At 35.5% G+C, this 21,575-nt stretch overlaps 3 protein-coding genes across 3 annotated transcripts; 1 reads left to right on the forward strand and 2 right to left on the reverse strand.

Annotated features, from left to right (window-relative positions):
- Positions 1–402: 402 nt before the first annotated feature.
- Positions 403–5,198, forward strand: LOC120463110 (acidic mammalian chitinase). Its single transcript, XM_039651944.2, has 11 exons — positions 403–490; positions 811–837; positions 1,003–1,207; positions 1,344–1,400; positions 1,497–1,662; positions 2,476–2,600; positions 2,726–2,849; positions 3,397–3,579; positions 3,668–3,784; positions 3,870–4,002; positions 4,788–5,198. The coding sequence occupies exons 1-11, from the start codon at positions 463–465 to the stop codon at positions 5,060–5,062; spliced, it is 1,440 nt and encodes a 479-aa protein (XP_039507878.2). The 5' UTR covers positions 403–462; the 3' UTR covers positions 5,063–5,198.
- Positions 5,199–5,978: 780 nt separating this feature from the next.
- pm20d1.2 (peptidase M20 domain containing 1, tandem duplicate 2) lies at positions 5,979–11,655 on the reverse strand. Its single transcript, XM_039651943.2, has 13 exons — positions 11,372–11,655; positions 11,118–11,204; positions 10,376–10,611; positions 10,208–10,294; positions 10,006–10,139; positions 9,800–9,919; positions 9,551–9,626; positions 9,396–9,457; positions 8,180–8,258; positions 8,029–8,100; positions 7,505–7,670; positions 7,323–7,422; positions 5,979–7,245 (listed from the first exon to the last, which is right to left on the reverse strand). Exons 1-13 carry the CDS (start codon positions 11,589–11,591, stop codon positions 7,116–7,118), a joined length of 1,569 nt encoding a protein of 522 aa, XP_039507877.2. The 5' UTR covers positions 11,592–11,655; the 3' UTR covers positions 5,979–7,115.
- Positions 11,656–15,174: 3,519 nt separating this feature from the next.
- Positions 15,175–21,558, reverse strand: pm20d1.1 (peptidase M20 domain containing 1, tandem duplicate 1). The gene is made up of 13 exons (XM_039651942.2): positions 21,305–21,558; positions 20,635–20,721; positions 19,234–19,469; positions 19,066–19,152; positions 18,848–18,981; positions 18,648–18,767; positions 17,382–17,457; positions 17,236–17,297; positions 17,082–17,160; positions 16,903–16,974; positions 15,766–15,931; positions 15,572–15,671; positions 15,175–15,494 (listed from the first exon to the last, which is right to left on the reverse strand). The coding sequence occupies exons 1-13, from the start codon at positions 21,516–21,518 to the stop codon at positions 15,380–15,382; spliced, it is 1,548 nt and encodes a 515-aa protein (XP_039507876.2). The 5' UTR covers positions 21,519–21,558; the 3' UTR covers positions 15,175–15,379.
- Positions 21,559–21,575: the final 17 nt, after the last annotated feature.

Raw genomic sequence — 21,575 nt, forward strand, 5'->3', positions numbered from 1 at the left:
AAGATTTGTAATAGGAATTAATGGTGCATTACATTGCTGCCTGAAAGTTGTGTAAGGAAAACATCTTCCTCTTTCTTTGCGTTTCAACTGCTTATGTTTCTCTGTTGTAAGTCCCTTTGGATAGAAGTGCTAAATGCATGAATGTAAATATAAAGATATTTTACAGTATTTTTTGACTCTCTTTGCAGTGTATGTCACTTTGGCTGAACTCAGTGACAGAAGACTGAACATATTCTGAAGGGTGTGAAGTTTGCCAACATCCAGGACAGGTGACAGTGAGCAGCTTTTATGGGGAAATTCAGTTCTTGTGTGTTTTGGTTAATCATTGGTTTTATGCAGAAGTTCTTTGTGTTGGTGGGGGGGAGGAGGATTGGGGGCGGGTTGGGGTCAGATATAAATGACCAATTCTGCACTTAAGCAATAGCAGACAGAGTTTATTGACTGACCTTGAGTCTTCACTTTATGATGACCAAATTTATTTTTCTAACGGGTAAGTGATTGTTGCTCTTAGAGAATGCTTTTTTAGAGGTTGAATGTTTGAGTTTTTTATATTAAAACGTCAGATGCAAAAGCCTCTAAGTGCCATCTGACATTTTCTAGAATGATCATTTTTATCAAGCTTGTATGTTTATGTTCAGTTATATTCACTTGGCAATGCAAATTACTTATTAATTGCCATTAAAGTGAAATTAGTAAACCTAAATATACGAGCTTGCTAAAAGTCCTTTTTTAACAAAAAAAGAAGAAAAAAGGCACTTCACATGTCTATAAGTCTTCATATGTTAAAATTTCATTTGTATCTCTTTTCAGGCTTTTCTTTGGCATTGTGCCACTTTGGTAAGTTTTTTTTTTTTTTTCATTATTAAATATTGTATTCAAAAGGCTTGTCCTTTGTAGGATTGTGGAAATAATAATAATTATTACTATTATTAATTCTGTTTTATATTATTATTAACATTTTTGTAATAAATATTTGTGTAGTAATTTTTTTTTCCTTTTCAGGATTGGCCTTCCAACTGCTATGCTACTTCACAAACTGGTCTCAGTACAGAAATGGCGTTGGCAAGTACCTGCCATCTAATGTGGACCCATATCTGTGCACTCATTTAATTTATGCTTTTTCCGTTATTAACCTGGAAAATAAATTGACAACCTTTGAATGGAATGATGAAACTCTCTACAAATCTTTCAATGGACTGAAGAAAAGGTATGTGGCATCATCTGATGTTTTTTTTTTTTTTTTTTTGTAAATATATATGTTTACAGAATAGAATGCATTATGTATTTTGAATAATGATGTTTTTTTCAGCGAATAATAATAATACAAATATTTGTTTTGACAGAAACCCCAGCTTGAAAACTCTCTTGGCTGTCGGAGGATGGAACTTTGGCTCAACTCGGTAAGAGTCCAGCTAAAAATATTGAATATTGAAGAATGTGTGTGTAGAACAGAACTGTTTGTTTCATCGTCATGGTATTTCCCGCCATTACTCTAGGTTTAGTAGCATGGTGTCCACATCAGAAAACAGGAAGACATTTATTCAGTCCTCCATCACATTTCTGAGGACCCATGACTTTGATGGTCTGGACCTGGACTGGGAATATCCCGGTGCTCGTGGAAGTCCTCCAGAAGACAAGCAGAGATTCACTCTGCTGTGTAAGGTAGGCTACTTCATTATTTACGGATATTCTCTCACACAAATCAATGCTCTTTACAACAAGTTGATAACATGGGAGTAAAAAAAGATGATAAATAATCAGAGAAAGAATGAGTATGCATGTACACATGTCCAAAAGTCTACTGTTAAAAAATTGTATTTCCCATTTTTCTATTTAAAAAAGGTTAACACTTTACAATAAGCTTTCATTTTTTACAATTAGTTAACTACATTAGTTAACATGAACTAAGAATTTTAATATTAACTACAATTTTTTAAATCAAAAGTTCTATATGTTAACATTTTCTGTGAATCAAATATTTTATTAACTAACATTAACAAATGTTTAAAAAATGTGTTGCTCGTCTAATGTATTAACTAATGTTAACTAATAATTCCTAATATATATATATATATATATAAATGAGGCTAACAAAAACTAAAGGACTTACAAATTTTAGGAAGTATTTGGTTTGTTCCTCTTTTGCTTTAATGACTGCAGCACTTGAGCTTCATAAACTCCACAAGTTTGTGTAACACCTGATCATGTTCTCCAGCATAATTGAGATGATCCAGAGGAACATCCGACCGTCTGTACAAAGTGTCACATGCTCAATGTCACAAATACTTACCCAGAAATAGTGCAGAACCAGAAATAATCCTTTTTGTTTAGCATCATGCATATTTATTACATTTTTTTTTCAAAATACTAAAGCTTTCTGCTTTTTTCCAGGTTTATATTACATTTTCAATGTGTATTATAATTAGACTGAGTTAAAAAAGGCATTAATCCACTGCAAATATGTGACCATCACAGGAACTCCGGGAAGCTTTCAAGGCAGAGAGTGCCGCCACTGGACGCCCCATACTCATGCTCAGCGCTGCAGTGGCTGCTGGGAAAGGAAACATTGATGCTGCTTATGAAATTTCAGAAATAGTCAAGTATGTCTCCTGTTTACTTTTTTGTTCACTTTGAATTGAAATATGATTATGCTTTAGATCTCAATCTCAAATGCCAATCAAATATATAAATGGGTGATAACTATGAATTCGCTCTTGTAATGCAGATATTTGGACTCCATTAATGTCATGACCTATGACTTCCACGGCTCATGGGAGACTATCACTGGGCACAACAGTCCTCTGTACCGTGGCTCTGGAGACACAGGAGACAATATCTACTTCAATACGGTACAAAAGCCTTATATCCTACTGTAAAATTTCTGAAATACACTGCCCAGTCAAAAAAAAAAAAAAAAAAGAATAAGTCAAATGCCTATTGATGGAAATAACATCACAACATTTATTTCCATCAAGAGGTGCATCAATTGTTGGTCAAGATCTTATATTGACAATGCAAGAGTCAAGCACTCTGTAAAGTCTCCTCCAGCACATCCCAAACGCTTTCAATATATCTAAGGTCTGGTGCCAATTCATGTGTAAAAAAAAATCATTCTTCATGCTCCCCTCCCAACCATTCTTTCACAATTTTAGCCTGATGAATCTTGATATTGTCAATATGGAATATGGAACTGTTATACAACATGCTTGAAACATAATAATCACTGCAATAATGATCAAATCATAGATTTTTATTAAGCATTTGTCTATTCAATTGGCTGGACAGTGTATAACATACATATAAATGATTTATGAATTATACTATTGCGAGTCATTGCAAACAACAAGCAGCTGGAAACATACAACAATAAATAACTGCTTTATCATGACAATGTAGGATTTTGCAATGAAATACTGGAGAGATCAGGGTGCTCCTGTGGAGAAGCTGAGGATGGGCTTTGCGACATATGGAAGAATGTTTCAACTGGCGTCTGCAGCCAGTGGAGTTGGAGCTCCAACTCTTGGATCTGGCTCAGCTGGACCTTTCACCAGAGAGAACGGATTCTGGTCCTATTATGAGGTCTTATCTTCAATCTAAACTCACGCACTTACATCATAGCACAATATTTAATTGAGAAAAGTGTTATGTACTGATCATCTCCCATCAGATCTGTACTATGCTTAATGGAACCACCGTGCAGTGGATTGATGATCAGAAAGTTCCTTATGCAACCAAGGAACAGAACTGGGTGGGATTTGACACCAAGGAAAGCTTTACGACTAAGGTGAATATGTAATAAATGTTGGAAATTACATACAATTTAATGCAGTTAAATCCTGCTTTCGGTAATTAAATCTGGTCTGCTACAGGTGAACTACCTGAAGGAGAACAAGTTCGGTGGAGCTTTCATCTGGGCTCTGGATCTCGATGACTTTGCAGGACAGTTCTGTGGGCAGGGCAACTACCCTCTAACTGGGCACCTCCGTACACTTCTTAATATTGGTACAGTACATCTCAGATTTATAGAAGCCTATTCCCGCCACATTAGAAAAAAAAAACATGCTTTGATAAATCATAATTATAATGTGAAAAAGTCAAAATTATGAGATACTAATTTATAATTATGAGATAGTCAGAATTATTAAATAAATGGGAAAAAGTAGGAAATTGATAATCCTACTCCATAATTTTAACTAGTTATAATTTCCATTTGTCATAATTGAAAAAACTCCTCATACTTATAAATATCTCATTTTAAATTTTATCTCATTAATTATGTGCAAAATTTGATTTCAATTTCGACTTTTGATCTAATAATTACGCCATCATTTCAACGTTGTCAGACTTATTAGTCAACTTTAAATTTGTCATGACCTTTTTCATAATTTAAACGGTCATCATTTTGACATTTTATCTCATTATGACATAGTATCTCATTCTCATCAATTTAACTTTCATATCGTAATTATTATATAAAGAATAGATAATGTATAGTCTGTTCTGCATCACGATTTATTTTGCAATAATAACCGACTGACTGTACATTATCTTTACTGCACGGCTACATTCCAAATAAAGAAATAATAAATATGTGGGCGTGAAATATTGATTTGAGTTGAAAGTGGTTCATAATATTACCCGTACGCTTAAGCGTAGCCATGGTTGACGCTAAATATTAGGAAATATCACACACTGGATGTTATGTGATTAACCAGTCAGAATCCAGTATTTGAGGGAGATATAATAAACCAGATTAATAATTGGAAAATTTCAATTTCCTCTTCCAGAGTTTCCATCTCTCCCTCCAAATACAACGGATGTCCTCAATGGGACCTCAACGACAGCATCCACCACTACTCAATCTTCTAGACCTCAGGTTGTGCCGACGGCTCCCTCAGGAAAGGAGTTCTGTGTAGACAAACCGACGGGGGGAATATATGCAAACCCAGCTGACCCAAAGACCTTCATTCATTGTTCTAATGGCATAACCTATGTACAGAGATGCGCTGAAGGGACCGTCTTCAATCCCAACTGCGCGTGCTGTGACTGGCCTAAGAATTAACCTCACGTTATCACGGTTTCACTATTCAGGGCCACTACTGGCGCAATAATTTCACATTTTATCTTTAAATATTGTGTTAATGTCTTCAAATTTAACAGACAGTCAATGATATACTACTACTTTCGTCAAATATTTTGTTGGGTCTAAAAAAGGGGGCACAGTCTAAATTTTCTGATTAAAACTAACCTGATTATAAAACTTCTCTTGTCCACTTATTTTACATTTAGAGGGTGACTGCACCTCAGTGTGGGTGAAGGTGTTCATTGTGCAGGTTTTTACTTATTTATTTGAATTTAGATTCAATTTGGTTCTAGATCTGATTCCAATTTTAACGTATTATAAAATTTAGAATGTTTCTAAATAGGAACTATTCATAAACATTGATTATGTATTCATTTAGATATTTGATTATTCTAGGTATCCAATACTTTCAATAATTTGTTCATTGGGGACACAATGCGGGTTGATGGGACAGCCGGGTCTCCCCCTCGGGTGAAATCATGTTCCTGGAGGAACTGCAATACGACCGAAGGGGCACTTTACTATTAGAGGTTAATGGGGCAGGGGCTCAAGTCCTCCACCCCCCTGTGCACGCCACTGTCCCATTCTCAATCTCACCGGAGACCTTGTGAGAAGCACACTTTAACAGAATTCTCAATCTTTCTCACAATATAAGTGACTGCTGTGAAAATGAGACCATTTTAGCAACCACATTGGGACATTTAAAATGAATGATGGCACACATGAAAGGGAAAAGGCAATAGATGCACTGGATACATCTTATAGGCAATGTATATAGACATTATTAGTGAACTTTCAGCAAGGGTGAAAGGAAAAGGTGTCCTTGCTTCATGATCTTTTCTTCAGATTAGCAATTTTATTGTTTTGTTGTATGCTGTCAGTTTTTTCTGAGAGCTCTTGTGTTCAGTCTGACAGAATTTCGGTAATACGGTAACCATTGTGATGTGGTTAATTTTTAAACACATTTTTAGGTGAGATATTTTTAGATGCAGTTTTAGAATATTTATAAGGAATTTCAGTCTTACATTAACCGTTGTGAAGTGGGTTATTTTTAAACGTTTTTAGTTAAGATATTTTTAGATACAATGTAAGAATATTTATCAGAAAGAAAAAATAAAGAATAAGAAAAAACACATCTCTGTTTGTATTAACAAAAATATGTATTAATTTAATCTTAACATTCATGAAATTAAATCAATTTCATAAAAATATTCAATGCAAAACATTCATCGTTATTCCAGACATTTCAGTGCAAACAATACCTAAGAATTCAAATAACATTCAATAACAAACAATAACAATAACAACAATAGGTGTTGAGCTACAGCTTTGTGATTCACGTGACATCCGAAACTAATTTTTATGGAGGCAGACATAAACAATCATAGTCTAACATAATATCTAATGATAATCTATTGGCCCATACTGCAATTTTTGACTTTCAAAAAAATCAATCAATAACTTTAAAAAAAAAAGTATAGAATAACTATATAGAGAGCTGTATTTCTCAGAAAGTTGGTTCAAAACACCAAAGCAATGTAAATCTGTAATGTAATCAATGAAATGTAATCTGACAATGTAAAGTCAGAAATAAAAACTGTGCTTTCGTAAGCAGAGATAACTAGTGAGATGTTTGTTTCAAACACTATCATGTCCACTGAAACCAGCAACACTTTAAAACACTTTCAAACAAAAAAAGTGACTTCTACTCTATTAATCTTGAAAACTACTCATCACTTATTAATGATCCATTCGTCATCATAATGCCCATTTTGTCTGATATATTTGCATAGCTAGCTTATTCTTTTTCAGTGAAGGAGCTCAGTTGAAGTGTAATTGTGCTTAACAATGCTTTGTTTTTGGTCAGGGTGGCTTATGTTTGCATTTAGTCAGACTCATGACAAAATGCAATGACAAAATTACTACTTAGGGTAATAACTAACTAACAAAGTTTTTCAATCTGAGCTCCTTGAGCTTTGTTTTAAGAATTTCACTCAGTGCTTTGAGATTAGTGTAAGTAACATCCCACCATTTACAGCTCATGCTGGCTACTGTGAGGAGGCGGCAACTTCCTGATGTCATTATTCTGGATGAGCTGGAAGTAGAACTGCACGATCTCTTCATAGTTCTGAATGGAGATTCTCTCGTTCACACCATGGAATCTAAAAGAGGAAAATGTGCCCTCAAGCTGGATACTCCACTGCATTAATACAAAGAGCCATTCTGTCCTGTGTCTTACCTCTGAGGATCACCTGGTTTGAACCACGATGGTGCAAAGCGATATATGTCTCGGGTGATATCCTTGTAGTGACGGCTGTCAGTGTTGCCAACACAGATACCTGTGAGAGGAAAGCGACGAGACGTGACTAAAAGTGTCTCTTCATAAGGGGAACTTAAACAGAAATGCATCACTTCACTTACTAGGAGCCACTGTGAGCCGAGGAAACATATTTTGCACCGTTTTCTTTATGATCTGGAACCCAAAAGCCTGCTCATCATAGGAGCTGATGGGCAGCGGGTCGAATCCATTGACCATCTCTACCTTCACACGCTCATCTGATATGGTGGACTTGACCAAATCCAAAACCTGCAAGAAGACCCCAAAAATGAAAGTTCTGTCTTTTACTCATCCTCACATCATTCCAAACACACACATACAAAGACATTTTAAAAAACAATGGGGTACAAACAGCTGGCCTTTCATTGTATGGACACACATATCTTATTTTGTGTCCCATAAAAAGAAGCAGTTTTTCAGTCAAAAATAATTGTAATTTTCAGGTGAACTATCCTTCTACAGTTTTTTATTCAGAGTAACTCATGTGAAACTGGTTGAGAAGGTGTGAAGAGCAAAAGTTAATAGTTCATCTAACTCTAGCCGGGACTAACTGTGCTTCAAGGCTAACTGAATGAGTCATAGCTGTGGCTTCAGCGTGACCTCTCACCTCCTGCAACGTTTGGGCTGAGTGGATGCGGAAATTGACAAAAGCTTCAGCGTATGACGGGATTACGTTAATCTGTAAGAGAAAGAGAAATATTCAGAACTCCATTCATGCTGCAACTAGGTGAAGTTAAAAAAAAAAAAGAGTGCCCCACCTTTACACCCGAGTTGAACATTGTGACGGCAGTTGTGGTCCTAACTAAGGCATTTGTGTCAGGTTTTCTCTCTAACACCCTGCATATCAAAAAGACACCGATGTTATTATTATATTACTATGACAATGGTTTTCCTGAGTATTTAAAAGCTTATGTTGGTGTTTATTTACAAAGTTAGTGTTGGTTGCAATTAATTAATAACAGGTTAATCATATGTTAAATATTTCACATATATCCTGTTATGGCAAAGTGTATTCTTCTGCAGTCTCCAGTCTTCTGAAGACTATAATCGAGGAGTTTATAAACAGTGCTTGCTTATACTGTATAGAGAATTACTCCATTTGGAGTGGACTTTGTAACTTTGCAGATATTTTTCATGAGCAAACAGCAGCATTGCACACTAAAGAAAGTTGAAAATGTAAAAAAGCATAATAGGTCCACTTAAAGGGATAGTTCACTTTGAAATTAATTTTTGATATGTTTTATCTTACCTCAAGGGCATCCAAGATGTAGGTGTCTTTGTTTCCGCAGTAGTTTCAAATTTGATATATTTAGGTCAAACCGTTCTTGTCTGTCAGTCATATAATGGAGGTCTATGGTCACCACCTCAAAGAGCATGCACAGAGAAGTCCAAATTAAACATGATTTAATGACTCGTAAATGTAAGTACACATTGATGGCCTTAGACACGAAACGAGCGGTTTGTGTGAGAAAACGAACAGTGTTTATTTAGTTTTTACCTCTTGTTACCACAGCCAAAAGCACCCACGCCCTCAGATCACTTGGACGTGGCTGTGGTTACAAGAGGTAAAAACGAAGTAAAAGGGTTCGTTTTCTCACACAAACAGCTCGTTTCGTGTCTAAGGTCATCAATGTGTACTTACATTTACGAGTCATTAAATCATGTTTAATTTGGACTTCCCTGTGCGTGCTCTGTGAGGTGGTGACCATAGACTTCCATTATATGACTGATAGACACGAACGGTTTGACCTAAAAATATCAAAATTGAAACTACTGCGGAAACAAAGACACCTGCATATTGGATTCCTTGAGGTAAGATAAAACATACCGAAAAATAATTTCAAAGTGAACTATCCCTTTAAGTTAACTTCGGTGGTCGAAATCATTTTCAGTGCAGGAAAAATCCTGTATAAAATATACTTTGATATGACATTAGAGACTGTAGTGAGCATTAAGACAACCAATATGAACTACCTGCTGAGTAGCGGAGAGAAGAGCCACAAATTAGACATGATGAATCTGAGAGGTAAGCCAAACTACGAAATAAAACAAGAGAAATGGTTTGTTGAAAAGCAAGTCCGTATTTCTTAAAATGCAGCCTGTAAAATCCTCTGCTTAATCACTTTTACCTTATGCGCCAGGTGTTCAAATGTGCCACGCTCAGGACCATAACCAAACAGTCTGGGCATCGGATTTTCCTCCAACCTGGGAAAAGATATTACCGAAAACATAACTTTAGCTCAATTTAATACTGCTGCCATGAGAATAATTTAATAGCAATAAATAAATCACTAAACAAAACATCTAATAAGAAGAAAAAGGATCCATCCATCTTGAAGTATTTCCAATAAAGAAGCGTTTTAGGGGTTTCCACTTGCCTTCTGACGGCTGAAGCCAAGATGCCAATGCTGCTCTCTCTGGGAGGCATGGATGAATGTCCTGGAGCACTGCTGACACTCAGCTTTACCGTGGCCTGACCCTTCTCACTGATACCTATCCTACAAGACACACACAGGGAAAATATTACAAACTAATTCAATCACTAAATTACTCTGCTAATAGAGTATCTCAAAATAAGTCTCACAGGGCAGCAGGTCCATCCAGGCCACTTATGATACCGTCCAGCACTGCCAGACCTTCATCTAAAACATACTGGAGCTTCACCCCTCGACTCTTCAGGAGCTTCACGATATTGACTGCGCCATGTAAGCCACTCACCTGACATATAACTGTATAAATAAGTGCATCAAAACAAGTGACTACTAGTCAATTAACTTGAGACTGACCTCCTCATCGTGACCCAAACCAATGTAGAAGCTTCTGCGAGGGGTGTAACCTCGTTCCAGCAGGTATTCCAGCGCCTGAAGGATCCCCTTCAAGAACAAACATTGTTACAGTTAGCTTTAGGTTGGAGTGAACAGATTTGTGTTCACATCAGCGTTGTTTCACTGTACCATCACAGACTGTTTGTTGTCGATGGTTCCTCGTCCATAAACGAAGCCATTGAGCTCTTGAGCAGAGAAAGGAGGAACGTCCCACCCATCCGCCTCATCGGCCGGGACTACATCAATGTGAGCCAGCAGCATGTACGGCTCCAGATCAGGCTCTCTCCCAGGAACCGTGAACAAGTGGCTGTAGTTTCCCACCAGCTCATGTTTGACCAGGCTGGATGAGAAGACCTTTGGGAAGACTGAGACAGAAACCAGTCTTAAATAACACTCCTTTAGTTTCACTTGATATAAAACCGTATAATACTAAAGGAAAAGTAGTTAATTTCCATGAATACCGAAAACAAACAGTGATTAAAATATGATGTATGAAGTGTCCTTCAGAAAATACTTATTTGCAGTATTTTTATGTATTTTATATGGGGTTTGGAATTTTTGTTATCCGTTACTAATATTTAGGACATGTCTAAATCTTAAAGGCCAAGTTGTGTGATTATAATTGTTTTGAAATTAAAATAAGTTGATAATCAAAATGACTGTCAGTTCAGTAGACTGTCAATTGTATAATTTAAAATATGGTACAGTGTTTATTTTCTGCCACATCATTTGTAAAGCATTAGCATAGTTCTCTCACCAAAGTTTATGTGTGTTTTAATAGTTTAAAAGGGATAATGGGACATAGCATCTGGTTTCAGTTATCTTGCGTTGACAGCTGTTGGATGCTGCTGTGTAACGCATCGCGTCTCACCCCTCCTCAGCAGCCCGTCAAACTCCTGCAGCGCGCTCGTGTCCACATTCGTCTCAGTAAATGACACGGTGGGAATCTGTATGGCCGCTATGAAAGAGATGAAAACAAGACATTTGAAACAATATTACAGGTGTAATATCTACAGGCAGCATCCATGTTGACAGCGCATCCCTTATCTTCGTTAACTGATGATGTCTACGTGATCTTTTTACGTCACGTGACGAGTTGATCAGTATTTCTACGTTGTTTGTTACCTTTGAAGTTTGCCAGCAGATTCTTCCTCTGTTGTGGAATTAAATGAAGTGAAATGGTTGTTGTGTTTTCCCATTTTCCCAGCTGAAGCCCCGCGCCTACATCAAATGTGAACGTCCTAACTGTGGCAACAAGGAACAAAACTGTAATCAAAAATATGACACCAAACAGCAGCACTTTAAGAAACTTAAATAATTTCCAAAGAGTGTTATGGGGTGTCATGTTTCAGGAAGCACGTAGCAGGGGCGGCGTTTGCGTATGGCAGAGTATGGCCATGGGGCTTTTTTTTTTTTTTTTAATGGCCATGGGGCTATATGCACGTATAAGTTCCGCATTTGACGCAAGGATGCTCGTCCATTTCCGGTGGTGGAGATTAAAGCGGAGGAAAACCGAGGAAAACGGGATTATGGCAGTCTTCGAAATTTACTGTCCTCCCGTCTTTAAACGGGATGTAATTTTGAATATAGTTATGTTTATTTAATATAATTTTAAAAAGAAGCATAAACACAAGGAGGGGTGTCTGTTCTATCTGTTTTTGTGACTTTTTTTGTGAGTATAAAATTCAATATAAATTCCCGGTATTGCATTGGACTCTACGATATCGAGCATCCTTACATCTTCACCGGAAATACCGCCGTGCGTAGAGCCCATTGTCATACCTAGCAGAGTTCAGATAAAACATCAGCTGATGATGATGCTCTTTAAAAATTTTAGAAGGGCTTTTTAAACCCCCTAAATCCCCCCCCCCCCCCCCAAAAAAAAAAAAAAAAAAAGTGCGTTTCATAATCGTTCGGGCAGTCACCCGGCTTCTCCGCAGCGTCAGCGTCAGAACAAAAGCAGATGAAAACTTTTTACTGTCTATGATGAAAACGTGCATGCATTTATTGTGCATTAATTGATAGAACGGTGTAGGCCTATAGTAGTATATGCATCTGTTTAGTTCTTCGTTTGTCATAAATGCAGTTTACGTTGCCCACTGTGAAATCTGGGCTCATTTTATTTAATTTTTAAATTTTTTTTTTTTTTGGGTGTGCGCAGCTTTACAAAATTCATGAATGGATTGAATATTCCATTTCAGAGAATGCTGTTTCTGTCTGGCCTAACAAGCTGTGAGCTATCCCTATTTTCTTTCCCTCCTGACACAACGCGTTACAAGTTAACAGTGCATTGTGCATGTTGTTAATGTGAGGTATTATATCGTTCGGTAAGTCGTTGTTCTATGTAAGTTGTAACGTTATGCCAGTTGCCATACTCTAGGTTTTTGTGAAACAGAGACATTTCATAACCAGGGTCAGAGACCATAGATATCTATATAAACTAAGGCTAGATATGTCGTCCACGCTGCTGGCCAATGGAGGTCGACGTCTGCACCTGGCGGCCATCTTGTCACAGGCAGCTCGCTCACTCGTAACATTGTGTTAATGGTACATGTACTATTTAAATGACCATAACTTGCTCAATTTTCTACCGATTTTCAAACGGTTTGTTTTGTTATAAACGTCAGAGATGTAGTTATGACACTGCATACTTATGAATAAAAAGTGTATAAATAAATAATCGTCCAGATAATTATAGTCACGTTAATACCGTTTGTAAGAAACCAAACCGTTTGTAAATCCGTCAAGATTTCAACGAGATAAGAGTATTTGTGTTCGTGCTGACCACTCATCTTACATCAGCTTGTCTGTGACAAGATGGCCGCCGGTGATGACGATGGAAACTCCGCCGTAACACTTCTAGCCACATATCTATGTCAGAGACGGGCTCTGCCAGGTTTCATACGGGGTTCATACCTCACCGATGTGATTAGAGGCACGATCGCCCTCTGCTGCTGTGAATTAGAATCACAGGTTAAAGAGCATTTATGGTATAATGTTTGTGGTAACACTTTACAATAAGTTTCATTAGTTAACATTATTTAACTACCTTAGTTAACAAATACTAAGAACTAATAATACTTCTACAGCATTTATTAATCTTAGTTCATATTAATTTCAACATTTACTAATTATTAAAATCAACGGTTGTATTTGTCTACATTAGTTAATGGACTGTGAACTAACATGAACAAACAATGAACAGCTGGATTTAAAATGTTGCTCTAACATTAACAAAGATATAGTAACAAAATGTGTTGATTATTGTTAGTTAATGTTAGTTATACATTAACTAATGTTAACTAATCAACCTTTTTGTAAAGTGTTACCATGTTTGTTAATGTTGTCATGTTTTGAAAATGTTCAGTAATGTGGTAAATGGCAGGTGATACAAGATAACAGGCAATTGGAGACAGACAGGTGAAAAACAACGGGACTTAAACTGAGGCATATAGATTATTCATTATTCATTCTTATGTAAATAAAGTGATATGAAGCAGTTGCATTAAACCCCAGTATGTTTATTCTGCAGTAACATTGAAGCAATTTATAATCTTAACATTTCTTTTTAGATTTCTTTCAAGGTTACTTTCAAAGCAACCAGGGAAAACATTGACTAGATTTTGGCACAAATGAGAGCAATGAGACAAAGGTAAAATACAGACATTATAAAGACTGTGTCAAAAGGTCTTTATCTGCTCTCTATCTTGATGACTTTGCAGGAGTCAGTAGTTCTGTCAAGGGCAACTATATTCCTCAGCCAGATCCATAAACATCTGAGTACTGGACCTTATAATGTTTAAGTATCAATCATTGACAGTGTGACAGAGCAAAGTCAAAAATATAAACTCTGACATACAGAAGACTACTTGTGAAGTTGTGAAATATTACATAAAAGTGCAATAACCTGAAACCCATAAGATATTCATGTTCAGTGAAGCAGAATCTGCGCAGGCAAGGCAGTGGTTGTGTGTGCAAACTGCAAACCCAGCTGATCATGTCCTTCGTTCACAGAGATGTGCAGAATTAACCTTGAGTTACCCAGCAGCACTAACACAACAGCTACTGTAGTAAACAACATTTCCATTTTTTTACAGGTTTTTCAATAAAAAGTAAATCTTGAGATAACAGAAATATTGGAAGGCATATTTTACGTGGACAAGATGCATGCAAATAACTTTTAAAACTAATGCATAACTTTTAAATCTAAAATAACTATTAAAAAATATTTGTAAACACTGTTTAACATGAAGACAAACCTCATAAATGGCAATATATTTGATTATTTACACTGGTAGTATGAGTAACCTAGTATTTCAAATGTTAAGTACCTAAAGATACTATAGAAAGGAATTTCAAGAAAATTATTTTTATTATCAATTTTGCACGCATCATTTCAAGCAAATTGAGGAAAATATAGTTTTGGAGTCAGTAAGATTTTTTAAAATGTTTTTGAAAGAAGTATTTTATGCTCACCAAGACTGCATTTATTTGATAAAAAAAAATATATATATATTAAAACTGTAAAATGGTTCAATATTATTACAATAAAAAAATGTTATGAAATGTTTCTATTAATTGGTTTCTATTAGAAAATAAATTGGTTTCTATTACAAAACATTTAAAAATATAATTTATTCCTATGATTTTCCTATGATTTATTCCCATGATCCTTCAGAAATCATTCTAATATGCTGATTTTCTACTCAAGAAACATTTTGTAATATATATATATATATATATATATGAAGAGTTCAGATGCAAAAGCCTCTAAATGCCATTTGAAATTTTCTTCTAAAATGACCATTTTTATCAAGCTTGTATATTTAAGTTCAGTAATTTCACTTAAATGACAATTAATAGGTAATCTTTATTGCCATTTAAGTGAAATGACTGAACTTAAATATACAAGCTTGATAAAAATGATCATTTTAGAAGAAAATTTCAAATGGCACTTAGAGGCTTTTGCATCTGAAGTCTTCATATCTTTACTGTCAATTTTGACCAAAAAATAGAAAATCTGACTGACCCCAAACTTTTGAATGTTTTTATACAGCTTTTATATTCAAGTTCATTTATACAGAACTAAGGTAATAAATTACACAGATTCCAAAGCATGACATCAGTGTTTTTTTAGGTGCGAGGTGGCGACAAGTTCCTAATGTCACTATTCTGCATGAGTTGAAAGTAGAACAGCACAATCTCTTCATAGTTTTGGATGGAGATTCTCTCATTCACACCATGGAATCTAAAGGCAAGTGTAAGCAGTTTAATATTTAATTACTTTTACAACTTCAGCAGGAGTACCATTTCTGTGTGTCCTACCTCGCAGAATCACCGGGTTTGTACCATGATGGGGCAAAGCGATAAATGTCCCGGGACAGTTCAGTGTAGTGCCGGCTGTCAGTGTTGCCCACACATATAGCTAAGAGTGAGAGAAGGTCTTCATGAGTCAATGATGTATGTAAGGGGCACTTAAACCCCTTATGACACTGATGACAATGCTGAAAAAGCCTTACCAGGAGTTACAGCGACCTGAGGGAAAATGTCATTCACTGTTTTCTTTATGATCTGGTACCCGAATGTATCATCATCATAGGAGCTGATGGGCAGAGGGTCAAATCCACTCACCAACTCTACCTTCACACGCTCATCGGATATGGTGGATCCGATCAGCTTTAGAACCTTTAGAAAGTGAATGGGGCATTCATTATTTAACATTTCGTTTTAGTAAACTTTATGAAATATATTCAAGTATGAAAATCTGCCATGGACGTACAACTATAGAATTTGCATTATTCAAAATGTTATCAACAGCAGTCGAGTCATCATAATATTTGCATACTCAATACTTATTGGAGTTCTCTCCAGCCTAAATTAAAAATTATAAAAACAGATTGGTATAAAACTATATGTCGAATTCAAACATAATAAACAAAGTAAAAGAAAAACATAGGTGGAATTAATAATAAATAAAACAAAATTAATAGCATATATACAAACAATTGAAATAATTAGCTACTTTGTAAAGCTTGCATTTGTTTCATTTTAAAAGTTCTTAAATAAGTCTTAATGGTTTGTTTATCTAGAGATTAAAGAGATTTTTTACATTATAACTTTATGACACAGTACTCATAACTTAGTGATAGTAAAATGACGTAAAAGAGAGTATCATAATAGTATCAATGTCTGCATTGTTAGCATTACGCATTGGTTATGTAACGCGAGTTATGTAATCAATTACTTTTTTCAAGTCAACTTTTTTTAGGGAGTAATGCAACATTGTAGCGCATTGTAATTGTACTTTTAAAAGTTACTTTTCCAAATATGAAATGTCTTAGAGTTGAGCTAAAACTTCCTTGGTTGTCAAGCACTGGTTTTTCCTTCAGGAAATGCAAATAGTTATGACTGTGTGTGACTAAGTATGACTATGAGCTACACTGTAAAAAAAACAATGAAGTAACCTGGTTGCCTTAAAATTGTAAGTTCATTGAAATGAAAAAATTGAGTTAATACAATGATAATTTAATCATCGGAAAGTCAAAATATTACGTTATATGAACTACATAAATTATTTAAGTTGATTTGACAATTTATTTATTTTTTGTTACTGTGTAACAACGTGTGAATTCTGTGGCTTCATTGTGACCTCTCACCTCTTGCAACGTTTGGGCTGAGTGGATGCGGAGATTGACAAAGGCCTCAGCATATGCTGGCATTACATTAATCTGTTAGAGAGAGAGAGAGAAATAATCCGATTTCTAGTCATGTTAAGTGTATTTTTAAGTACATTTGTGTATAAACAGAAAAAGAATGAATGTGAATGACAACCCACCTTCACACCTGAGTTAAACATTGTGACGGCAGTTGTTGTCCTCACAAAGGCATTTGTGTCAGGCTGTCCTTCCAAAATACTGCAAAGGTGATTCGAAAGATCAGATCAGAGCATATACTCATTAATTACTGTATAGATCAATAATGTGGCCTACCTGCTGAGCATTGAAGAGAAGAGCCAGAGATTAGACATGATCATTTTGTGTGGCCAGCCGAACTACAAGCCAAAAGAATAAAGAATAAATTAATTCAGTATTTTTAGGAGTGGGATACACATTTTAAATCATCTTTGAATTATCACCTTATGTGCCAGGTACTCAAAAGTAGCACGCTCAGGACCATGACCAAAAAGATTGGGCATCCGGTTCTTCTCCAAACTGTGATAACAAAATATGAATCAATCAATCAATCAATCAATCAACCTATCAATCAATCCATCCATCCATCCATCCATAAATCCGTTAACATCAACATTATACAATCTGAAAATGTTAACAAAAAGCATAAAACTAGTTAAAAAAACAAAAAGGTATTTTAAAAGGTAAAGGTATCACTTTACAATAAGGTCTCACTTGTTAGCATTAGTTAAATTATAAAACAGCTTTTAAATATTTAATAAAAATATTGCTATTAATTTGAATGTTTTCTCATCTTCACTGAAAATCGGTACTTTACAAAGCAACTAAATGAGTGAAATGGAAAATAAATGCAAAAGATTTGTGTGGAAATTTACATTATAAGCAGTGTTGAGGAAAGTTGCTTTTAAAAGGAACTAATTGCATTTCTTAGTTCCTTTTATGGAAAGTACCGAATTACTTACACTACTTTTTACGTTACCTTTTCTTACCTTGGCTGGGCTATAGCTTGTTTATTCTTTATTCTAAAAAGTTCTATTTTTTGGCAATTTAATTTATATAATAAATGTTTAGGCACTTTTACCCCAAAAGTGAAATGGATATATATATATATATATATATCCATATATATGTATATATAAACACACACACAAATATGATGTTTATCTAATGTAATTATTCGAATGGTTGAATTGGACCATCAAAAGCAAAAACATTGATAAATATAGTGAGATTAATTACATAAATTTAATATATTTAATTATTGCAGATTTGCGTAATATTCTGAGTTTTCATTTCACTATTTTTATTTATTTTGAGGAATACTGAAACATATATATAGCCTATATATATATATATATATACACACTAAAATTCAAAAGAAATGCAGTACTTTAATAGTCCACTTGAAAAGAGTAATCTGATTACTTAACTGGTTACTTGTATTACATTTCCTCAACACTGATTATCACCTGCTAAAACAGAAGCTTTCAATACAGTAGAGTGAAAATGTATTATTTAATGTGATTTAAATGTGCCAGACAGATGTTAATAACAGCTTCCGCATTGGGTTTATTCCCAACTGTTGCTTTTTAAAATGAAATATAAAGTTCCTTGTGAACAGCCCCATTACAGGTGCAAAGAAAATATTTACATTGAGATCATGTTAACAGGGTTTTCATATTACAGTAAATTTGAACATATTTTCCTGCCTTCTGACGGCTGAAGCCAAGATGCCAATGCTGCTCTCTCTGGGAGGCATGGATGAATGTCCTGGAGCACTGCTGACACTCAGCTTTACTGTAGCTTGACCCTTCTCACTTACACCAATTCTAAGAAATCACACAAGACATAAATTACACAGCAGCTCAATCTCAAATTATTATAATAATGCAATAAAAAATGGTCTCACAGGGCAGCAGGTTCATTTAGGCCATCTACAATACCATCCATAATCGTGAGACCTTCATCTAAAACATACAGAAGCTTCACTCCTTGACTTTTCAACAGTTTCACGATATTCACAGCACCTATCTGGCCGTTAATCTAAGAAAAACAAATAAACAGCTGAATTAAGACAAGCTTTGATTTCAGCAGATGAACTGGTTAACATTTGATCGTGAGGCTGACCTCCTCATCGTGACCCAAACCAATGTAGAAGCTTCTGCGAGGGGTGTAACCTCGTTCCAGCAGGTATTCCAGCGCCTGAAGGATCCCCTTCAAGAAAAAACATTGTTACAGTTAGCTTTAGGTTGGAGTGAACAGATTTGTGTTCACATCAGCGTTGTTTCACTGTACCATCACAGACTGTTTGTTGTCGATGGTTCCTCGTCCATAAACGAAGCCATTGAGCTCTTGAGCAGAGAAAGGAGGAACGTCCCACCCATCCGCCTCATCGGCCGGGACTACATCAATGTGAGCCAGCAGCATGTACGGCTCCAGATCAGGCTCTCTCCCAGGAACCGTGAACAAGTGGCTGTAGTTTCCCACCAGCTCATGTTTGACCAGGCTGGATGAGAAGACCTTTGGGAAGACTGAGACAGCACAATTAATTATTAACAATCTTTAATGAAACAATCTTTCATTCTTCCCAGCTAACACAAATATGTTTTTGCTACCACTGAATATGTTATTTCTGAATGTTCTCTGAACATTCAAAACACATTCCAGTTTATCAATTTTTTTCTTGGTCACACAAACATTAAAGGGATTAGTTCACCCAAAAATGAAAATTACCCCATGATTTACACACTCTCTAGCCATCATAGGTGTATTTGACATTCATCTTTAGTTGATAAAGTTTTAAATATGGATATTTTTCTTACACAAACACATTGCTTCACTTCAGAAGGCCTATATTAAGCCCTGAAGATGTGTGGAGAACTTTAATCATGAATAGATGCACTTTTTATGGACTTCCAAAAAATACACCCATTGACTCCCATTATAAGGCTTTGAAGAGCAAGGACATGTTTTAGTATTCGTCTAAAAACATCATATATATACACCTAGGATGGCTTCAAGGTGAGTAAATCATGGGGTAATTTTAATTACACACAACGTAATGACCACAATTGACGCCTCTCGCAGTTCAAACAAACAGGGCTGGGCTACCGCGTTCGTCATTGCGTTGTGCGTCAAGTTCAAGGGTAGGCCTACTCATTTGGCATAATGCGTTTATCGACTATAAACAACTATGGTTGATTTTAAATATGGATATTTTTCTTACACGAACGCATCGCTTTGCTTCAGAAGGCCTTTATTAACCCCTGTATTCATCTAAAAGAAGAATGTCAGATAGGCTGGCTGGCTTGTGAGTAAATCATGAGCTAATTTTCATTTTTTGGGGGGGGAATTATCCCTTAAGGGAACGTTCCATTTTATCATTTTGCAAACATTTAGGGAACGTTACTTTCGAATGTTCTCTGAACAAGTAGAACGTACGAACGTCCAAGTAGTTTCAGTAAAAAAAGTTTAATGAACGACGTATAAATAATGTTTCTGGGCTAACGTTTTGAGAACATTATTAAAGACCAAATAACTTTGAACACACATTCTATTAACGTTACTGGAAGAACATTTGTTCAAGAGAACCTTAATTGAAAGTTCTGAGAACGATCCGGGTTTATATGTAAAACATGCAAAAAAAAAAAAAAAAATCCATAAGTTTCCATGTTTTGGGTATCATCAGTCTCTCACCTCTCCTTAGTAGCAGGTCAAACTCTTGCAGCCCGCTTGTGTTCTGGTTCGACTCTGAAAATGACACTGTGGGAATCTGAATTGCCTCTATAAAAAAAAACAAAAAAAAACATGATGATCTGACCATGTTTATGCAAATTCTGCATTTTGATTAAGGGCAATATTCTGATTTAGTTTTTATTCAGAAAAGAGATTAGCATTGGGTTTTTAGGCCCTAAATTCAATAATTCTCATTTATAGCTATTATACAGACGAAAACACAATGCCAAAACTTTAACCCTATAAAGCTTCCCACAATATGAGCTCCATATTCTCTGCTTTCTGAGCTATAAAATCTCAATATCCGTATCAAATAAATAAAGAACAACAAACTTTTGCATTACTATCATGTCAGGCTTTATAGGATTAAAACAGGCAGGTCGGCTGTTTTAATGTAATCTGAATATTTGCTCAATTAATGCCACTTACTGTAATGTATTTAATTGGATATTTTATCTTTCCATAATCTGTAAATGACCAAATTCTGATTCAGAATGTTCTGCATGTCTGCAAGTTTTGTTCCCCAAATAACACACATAAAAAATTCTTTCATTTATTTATAGTTTTTAATATTCATCAGCTTTATATATTTAAGCAGTTAGACTTTTGATAAAACTTAAGCTTTTCGTACCTTTGAAATTTTGCAGCAGATTCTTTCTCTGTTCTGGACTTAAATCAGGATAAATGTTGGTTGTATTTTCCCATTGTCCAAGTTCTGTATTCACTTTGAATGTAAATGCCCTACCGATCACAACAGAAAACAAAATTAAAATAGAAAGTAGGAGGATTCCCAGCAGTATTCCAGAAAATTTCAAAACGGTCTTCTTATTGTTTTTGGTCTTCATCTTTCTGAAGTTCAAGAGGAATGAACGACAGTCATCCGTATGATCAGGGTTCAGATT

The sequence above is a fragment of the Pimephales promelas genome, chromosome 20 (assembly GCF_988280905.1).
Source record: "Pimephales promelas chromosome 20, fPimPro1.hap1.1, whole genome shotgun sequence".
Taxonomy (NCBI): Eukaryota; Metazoa; Chordata; class Actinopteri; order Cypriniformes; family Leuciscidae; genus Pimephales; species Pimephales promelas.

Excerpts from the sequence above, each read along its gene's own strand:
- LOC120463110 (XM_039651944.2), top strand. The coding sequence starts at position 463 with ATGATGACCAAATTTATTTTTCTAACGG. Across the intron at positions 491-810 it reads CAAATTTATTTTTCTAACGG|GCTTTTCTTTGGCATTGTGC; the intron begins GTAAGTGATTGT and ends ATCTCTTTTCAG. Across the intron at positions 4,003-4,787 it reads CCGTACACTTCTTAATATTG|AGTTTCCATCTCTCCCTCCA; the intron begins GTACAGTACATC and ends TTCCTCTTCCAG.
- pm20d1.2 (XM_039651943.2), bottom strand. The coding sequence starts at position 11,591 with ATGACACCCCATAACACTCTTTGGAAATTATTTAAGTTTCTTAAAGTG. Across the intron at positions 11,205-11,371 it reads TCTGCTGGCAAACTTCAAAG|CGGCCATACAGATTCCCACC; the intron begins GTAACAAACAAC and ends TCTCTTTCATAG. Across the intron at positions 9,920-10,005 it reads CTGGATGGACCTGCTGCCCT|GATAGGTATCAGTGAGAAGG; the intron begins GTGAGACTTATT and ends TGTGTCTTGTAG.
- pm20d1.1 (XM_039651942.2), bottom strand. The coding sequence starts at position 21,518 with ATGAAGACCAAAAACAATAAGAAGACCGTTTTGAAATTTTCTGGAATA. Across the intron at positions 19,470-20,634 it reads TGACCTGCTACTAAGGAGAG|TCTTCCCAAAGGTCTTCTCA; the intron begins GTGAGAGACTGA and ends GTGCTGTCTCAG. Across the intron at positions 15,495-15,571 it reads AAACCCGGTGATTCTGCGAG|ATTCCATGGTGTGAATGAGA; the intron begins GTAGGACACACA and ends ACTTGCCTTTAG.